The sequence below is a fragment of the Nannospalax galili genome, unplaced genomic scaffold, assembly GCF_000622305.1.
Source record: "Nannospalax galili isolate Female #2095 unplaced genomic scaffold, S.galili_v1.0 scaffold137, whole genome shotgun sequence".
NCBI classification, from domain to species: domain Eukaryota; kingdom Metazoa; phylum Chordata; class Mammalia; order Rodentia; family Spalacidae; genus Nannospalax; species Nannospalax galili.
Window position 1 is genome coordinate 1,579,213 of NW_008340203.1, and position 8,058 is coordinate 1,587,270.

The following is an 8,058-nucleotide window of genomic DNA, read 5'->3' on the forward strand; positions in this document are numbered from 1 at the left end:
AATAGCTAAGTTATGGAAAAACCTAGATGTCTACCATCAGAGCAATGGGTAAAGAAAATGTGGTATGTATACACAATGGAAATTTTTTCAGCCATAAAGAATGAAGTTATGGCTGGACATGATGGTAGCACATGCCTTTAATCCCAGCACTTGGGAGGCAGAGGCAGGGAAATCTCTGTGAGTTGGAGGCCAGTTGGTCTAGTAGATCCAGATGAGCCAGCCTACATAGTGTCTCAAAAATAAATAAAAAGAATGAAGTTCAGGCCGGATGTGGAAATGCACGCCTTTAATCCCAGCACTCGGGAGGCAGAGGCAGGCGGATCTCTGTGAGTTCAAGGCCAGCCTGGTCTACATAGTGAGTTCCAGGACTTACAGGGAGACTCTTTCTCAAAAAGACCAAAAAATAAAAATAAAAATAAAAAAAGAATGAAGTTATGATATTTGCAGGAAAATGAATACAATGGAGATGATCACAGTGAGGGAATTGAGTTGGGTTTAGACAATATTACATGCTTTCTCTCATCTATGGTCCTAGGTTTTATACAACTACATAAAATCATATATGTATAGATGACATGACAGAATGGAAACAAACTCTCTAGGGAAAAAGGGAACTGATGGGAAGGGGGAGGGGACAGAAGGAGGAGGACAGAAGAACACAGTGGGGATTTTGCTCAAAGAACATTATATAGTTGCATGATAATAGGTTTATGCAATCCAGCATAATACAATAAAAAATCATTAACAATATAAAAGTGAGCTTCCTGCCAGGAGGCTCATGCCTCCTCCAGCGCTCAGGAGGAGGCTAAGATAGAAGGATCACTACCAGTTCTAAGCCAGCTTGGGCTGGAGTAAAACTGTCTCAAAAAACAAAACATCTCCAAACAACAAAATCTGTGCCTTGAATGGCCTTAGGACTCTCTGGAGGGGACACTCACCGTGGCAGGCCCAATGATGGTCACTCCTTTCTGGTCAGCCTTCTTGATCAGCTTCCGTGTCAAGGCCTCGGGAATGCCTTCAGCTATGATGGCAATGGTCTGGATCTAGAGATGAACAAAGTCTCTTCTGTAAGCTTTTTGCCCGTGACCACAAGGTCTGAGGGTTCAAGGACCCACATCACAAGCCCTAGACCTTCAGGAAAAAAGTAATGTAACAGAATGTATCTTCTTTCCACAGGCCTCAGAGTCCTGCCTGGATCATTTTCATTCTCTTAAAATGGGGCTGGCAGAGGCTCAGCAGGTAAAGATCCTTGGGGCAAATCTAATAACCCAAGTTTGATTCCCAGGACCCACGTTGTAGAAGGAGAAAACTGACTTCTGCAAGTTGTCCTCTGAGCTCCACATGCATGCCGTAGTATACATGCATGCCATAGTATACATACATGCCTGTCACACACGCACACACACTATTTTTGTTTTTAAAGAGAGGTAGTAGGAACCAAAAGAAACTTTCATCGGCTAATGCCACAGACAAATGCTTCCCAAGCGCTGCTGGTCTGTGGCTACATCTGTTGTTGAACCCTGCTGTCCCTTCTCAGCAGGGGCTTCCCACTCTCTGCCTGACCTTATCTGGAAAGTGCCTCCAAGTACAGATGCCTGGCCTTATTTGGAACATGACCTTTGGCAGTTACCAGCAATAAACTGCCCCCAGGTTTTTTCTATATGATAATTAGGCATTGCCCTATAGCCAGATGATAGGATCCCCCTACCACATGTAAATAAAGCATACTATGAACACCTATCAGCTGAAGCTTTGGCTGCCGCCTCCACCCTATATTTTTCCCTGATCCTCACTGAATAAACAAGCTGCATCACTGAAACTGACTCCGGGAAGGTATTTTCCTTCATGCTCACCGGCCATCCTAACCCCATTAGTCACCTCTGCTCCCTTTGTTGTCCTGGATCTGTGGCCAACAATCCATGAGGGAAGGGAGAGACCTACAGCTGGCGCCCAACATGGGGCTCCTGGAACACATGGAGTCTGTGAGTACCCCTCTCCTAGAGGGTAGTGGCAGCTTTGCCTTGGCCACCCGACTCTGAGGATTGGCAGCCCCTCCTCTCCCTCTTTTACTTTCAGTCTGAGTCTTCGCATGAGACAGTTAAAGACGAAAGAGCAATTGAGGCTTTCTGATTGGGGCTACTCCCTGATGTTAGCCAAGGCTCCTAGTCCTCTGAATGGACTCAGGCTGCCCACCCCACTGTAGACAAAGACCTCCTATCTATACATCTTTCTAATGCAAAACCCAGTTACTCAACGACCAGGTAAATGCTCTTAGAGCAGTTGCCAGTTCTCTGAAACTTGTAGTCAGGCTTGCTCTGTGGACTAGCAAGGAATCCCCTGTGATCTTCAGGTCTCAGGAATGTTCCCCTAGGAATCGGCGTTTCACCCCCTTTCCTTTTCTATCTTGAACAACACCCCTAGAAACATGGAATCCCCAAAGTTCTATCGTGCAGGGATTTTCACACTCATTGAATTCAACTCATAAGAGAGCAAATAAATTTCCTTATCCGTTTTATTATCTTGCCTCTGGGCATTCAGGCTCAGGCCAAACTGGTTAGGTGAGAATTTAAATTGGCCTACCCCATGAGAAAAAAAAAAAACAAAAACAAACAAAAAAAACCAAGGGTGGCCGCAGAGCATTTAAAGAATTTAAGGCAGCTTGCCTCATGGACAGATGGAAAAAAGATTTTAAAAGGCATTTTTTTTCCTCCGTAAACTTTTTCTTGGGGAAGGGGCCTGTCTGAGACAACTGCCCCACATGGAGGGTTTCCTCCCGTAGTCCTCTGCATCCCCACGGGCTTCCCCTTGGAGGGAAGTGCCTTCGTACCACACACACCAGGCTGGCTCACACCAAGGCCACATGGGGCACAGCACGGGTCATGGCATTTTCTACCCTCTCCAGGGGCGCACACCACAGTGATGGCTGCAACAGCCCATGGGACACCTCGATGTCCGTCAGCTGATGCACAAGAGACAAGCTGTGCTCAGGCCATGTGGTCCTGAGATGGCTGCTTCCCTAACTGGATCCTAGCACTTTAAATCTCAGTATACATGAAAGGTCATGGGCCATGCTTGAGCTATCTGGGGCACATATATATTTATATCTAAAGGTACTTTCAAGTCTAACTTAACTGGGGTGCTTTGTAAAAGAATGGTTGCTGTCTGCATTTAATCTGTGAGACATGTGAATCCCACAGGGCTTGGATCCTGATAGGGGATGGGATTGTTTTATCAAGGGACTGTGCTTGCTAAAATGGCCATGTGGCTTGGTGCCATCATGGCTGCTGACCTCACCAAGAGGGAGGCAAATATGTGGCCTGGTCTCCATCTTGGTTGATGACATCATCAATATGGGTACAGTCACATGGCTTGGTTGCCATCTTGAACAGTGACTTTTCAAAATGAGTGACCTGTGAGAACTTGCTGCCATCTTATTCCAACCACATGGCATGATTCAAAACAGTGATACCCAAAACACTTACTGGCCAATTTATTTTTGTTTTTGATTCTTGATGGGATCATTTAAAAGCAATATATTTTTATTTCAGACTAAAGAAGTAATGCCAGATTTCCACAATGTGAGTCTAGATTTTTCCCTGTTTCTAAAGGGGATTACTTTGAGTTTTAACTTCTTGTACAGTATATTTACTGGTAAAGGATTTATTTGGATTTTAACATCTTTTTATATGGTATTTGCTGAGTTCTAAAAGTAACTATTTTAAATTCTTACTGTTTTACATAAAATATTTGTCAGTTTCTAAAGAGAACTTAAAGTTTTTTTAACCATACGCCTTCAAGACTATCCAGGTACAAAGGGAGCTGATACCTTGTGATGGCTAGACCTAAAAAGCTTATGGGAATTTGCTGTGCTCCAGGGCCAAACCTTACAAGAGACAAGCTGCTACCAGTAAATAGTTACAACACTGGGATGTTAAAAGGGATAGCCTATTTCCCTCTCTGATGCTCAGTTGCCATATGCTTGCTTTTGTCCCTGCCACATCATTCCCTGGGTACCTTCTAATTACAATGTCACAGGTAGACTAAAAAGAAAAGAGCATTATGATATTGTCTCCTTTGCAAGTTCTTTTAGGTAACATTGTTTTTTGTGTTTTCCCCAGGTTATGGGTACTTGAGTATAATAAATTATAAAATATTTTTTCCAATCCAGACTGACAGCCCTCTTCAAAGGAATTCACCATGCAAGTCAACATTCTTGCCTTAGTTTAAAAGTAAAATATTGGGCCGGGTGTGGTGGCAGACGCCTTTAATCCCAGCACTCAAGGGGGCAGAGGCAGGTGGATCTCTGTGAGTTCAAAGCCAGTCTGGTCTCCATAGTGAATCCAGGCCAGCTAGGGCTACAGGGAGACCCTGTCTCAAAAAAAAAAAAAAAAAAAAAAGTAAAATATGGATAAACAATTTAAAAACTTTTAGTTATAAAAACTTTTAATTATATTGGTAAATTGTCACATGCTTTTTGAGCTCACTGAGACGCTGACTCTGGAGATGGGATTGGCCTTCCCACTTCAGACTCAGGCCTATTATCTCAAGATGTGTTCTCCAAGACTTTTCCAGGTTCAGGCTGGCCCCCTGACCCTGTGACAAGGAGGAGAACAACAAAACAGCCTAAGAGTAAAGGCACTGTACAATTGAAACTAGCTAAGGTGTAAACTAATTTCAACAGAGGGTATTACTGTCTATACTAAAAGTAGTTAATGGGATTCTCTATTTGGTCACAATACTGAGTAAAGTCAGTAAGACAGATTAATGTAAAAGGTATGGTAAATACAAAGATAAATTTAACTACTCAATAAGCATTGCTGGCTTTTAAGAGTTTCTTTCATATATATCTGATCAGAATTTCGCCAAGGTAATCAGTCTTGGTTTTGAAACTGATTTGTGACATTGTGTCTAGCCACAGTATTTATTGAATGAGACTGTTGTGAATGTGTAGATTTATGTTTAATACTAATGGAACAATTATTAAATAATAATTTACTAGATATCAAATTGACTTGTAAGTTATCTTGTAAACTAAAATTGTTTTTAAAACTGGTTTGTTGTAACATGTCTAACCATAGTATTTATTATATGAGACCATTATAAATGCATAGACATGTTTGATACTAAGAGAACTATTATTAAATAATTTGCTAGATATCAAATTCTAAGTAAAACATCTCTAAACTTTTAAAGGAGACTTGGTTGTTTAAAACCTGCTTCAAGGCTTACAAGGGCATCTCAAAGTCTATATAATATAATAATATATTTGAGATAATTGTTCATCTCTCTATATGTGAGGTAAAATATTAATTGCTTAGCAAATTTATTTATAGATTTGTTTATAATTTGTCATTAAAAGGGTTCATTAAAGTCTGAGCACTGTTATAGCACAATTTTCCTGAATTGATTATGCTGGAGGTTGTAAACATCAATTTAATAATGTTTAACTATGTACCAATTCAACTGCTTCTTTCTACCTAAAGCAAGGTTTTGGTAGACCACTCTCTAAACTACATAAGGTGAAAGAGATTTTTAACTTTTGTGTTTTCTCTAAGGTTTACCTGGAAACTTATAAAACACAATATGTACATGGGTAATATTAACTTATTACATTATCTTATATATATAATTTAGATTCCATGTTCTTTTAATAAGATGAAGCTACACACTACTTTCTTCTGAGTCAAACAACTACCATCTTTATGACTTCAGCTGTGTCCACTAACAAACGATCATCACAACTGGATTTGTTAACTTGAGTATCATATTCTTTAATTAGAGGAGGAGGGGTAATCAGGGTCATTGGACCCTCACCTGAGTATCCAGCTGCTCTTCCCAGCCTACTGTATGCAATTTGGCCCTAATCACATGGTCTCCTGGGTTTGGGGAGGACTAAAGTATATTATCCAGGGAAGGCTAGGAAGAAAGAGAAGGCTTGATCCATGCTGGGTTAATGCTTTCCAGTGTAAATACTCTTACGTCATCCATACACTTCAGGAACACCTCAGTCATCTCTGTATGTAAGCTCAGTAAATTCATCAGTTCCCCAGGAAAACTTTAATGTAATCAAACATTGGTTTGACACTAAAACCTCAGAAGGGGATAAACACTGCTTAGTATCCCCAGAAAAGAATTCTCACAACAGATGGAAAATTTATTTGTTAATGATATTATGTCTCATGGTTATTAAGAAAGAGAATGGTAAGGAAAAAGATGTTAGAAAGATACAGGAGTGGAGGTATTTTGTTAAAAATGAGAAAGCCTAAGCAAGCGATGGAGGTCTGTGTAGGTTTGTTACGATTTATCAAGCATGAGAAAAAGATCTTAAAATTTCTAAGGTCATAGCTTAGTCAACTAATTTAAAGATGTCTCATCAAGGTCTATTTAAAAATGTTTGATTTTTGCCCAAGTTTTATCTACATGGCACATAGTAATTAGAAGTACCATATTGGTGTAACTAATCTTCTTGGACATTTAATAGCCAGACTTTGAGGTCTATACTAATCAGGTCAGAGCAATTTAAAGGGACAATTTTTTGTTTCTTGCCTTCCAAGGTCAAAGTTCCAAGGGCTATGGAGCATCCCTCAAAATGTCCTGTAACTATGGTGAGTCACCTGTCCTCTTGTTCAGGGAGGCCATGGAGACCCCAGAAGATAGACTTAAACCAGCCAGTGTCCAGTCTACAAAGAGGAAGTTCAACACAGAGGAAACATTTCCTCCATGCTTCCAAGCGAAGTCCAGGTTGAGCAGAACCTCTTGACTTATCTTCACGTAGATGAAACTGGTAATAGAAAAGCATGAGGATCCAGAGGCTCCCCCCAGGTCCATGTGACCCCTGAGGAACACATCCTCAAATGACCTTAAAAGTAAAAATAGATCCTCAGGCCTCTTGGGGTAAGTCTATAGCGCAACTCTCGCGCCGGGACTCCCTAAGGCATATTCACCCTTCCATCCCTCCCGCCGTTCCATACTCCTAGTTTGGGCCCTGCGCCATTCCTAGACTTGGGGCCCCAGACACCTGGGGAACCAATACTGCTTCCTGATCCTTCTCACCCAGACCAACTCAAAAATATTGGGCTCCAGGAGCACCACTTCTGGTCCTGGCCCTGCCCTCACCTCTCTCTGCTTCCCTGAGCCTACACCACAGGCTAACTCTCCTGGCCTGCACTACCATCCTCAGGCCTCTTGGGGTAAGTCTATAGTGCAGCCCGCCGGGACTCCCTAAGGCATATTCACCCTTCCATCCCTCCTGCAGTTCTATACTCCTAGTTTGGGCCCTGCGCCATTCCTAGACTTGGGGCCCCAGACACCTGGGGAACCAATACTGCTTCCTGATCCTTCTCACCCAGACCAACTCAGTGCCTTTCTTGGGCTCCAGGAGCACTGCTTCTGGTCCTGGCCCCACCCTCACCTCTCTCTGCTTCCCTGGGCCTGCACCTCCAGCTAACTCTCCTATCCTCAGGCCTCTTGGGGTAAGTCTATAGCGCAGATAGCGCAGACCTCCGCGCCGGGACTCCCTAAGCCACATTCACCCTTCAATCCCCCCTCCGCCGTTCTATACTCCTAGTTTGGGCCCTACGCCATTCCTAGGCTTGGGGCCCCAGACACCTGGGGAACCAATACTGCTTCCTGACCCTTCTCACCCAGACCAACTCAGTTCCTTTCTTGGGCCCCAGGAGCACAGCTTCTGGTCCTGGCCCCGCCCTCACCTCCCTCTACTTCCCTGGTCCTGGAACACCCGCCAGGCTCTTTCTGGATCTGACAGCCGCTTTCTGGGGCTCTGAGGCTTACCTTTACTATTCCTGATCCTTTACATCCAGTACAACCCAGCTACTCAATCCACTCCCTAGGAAATCTTGGGGCTTCTTCCCACCCCATCTGCCTTTGCATCCTTGCGTGGCACGGCCATGGCTAGGATCTCAGGTCAGTCCAACACCCAAGTTCCTGAGGCCAAAATCATTCTTAGAAGATTCCAGACCTAAGGAGAAAGTCTGAAAACTTCTGACCCACATTGGAATTGGGCCACCGTGGAACTCCTGAAGACAAAATCAATCTGGC

At 43.1% G+C, this 8,058-nt stretch overlaps 1 protein-coding gene across 6 annotated transcripts in view; it reads right to left on the reverse strand.

Moving 5' to 3' along the window:
* The window catches only part of Acly (ATP citrate lyase), a 74,884-nt gene that overhangs the window by 32,552 nt on the left and 34,274 nt on the right, over window positions 1-8,058 (reverse strand). For all 6 annotated transcript variants that reach the window (XM_008835267.1, XM_017798711.2, XM_017798710.2 and 3 more), the window contains one exon: window positions 939-1,043. In XM_008835267.1, the coding sequence (XP_008833489.1) occupies window positions 939-1,043 (105 nt within the window). The remainder of the gene's footprint in view (window positions 1-938; window positions 1,044-8,058) is intronic.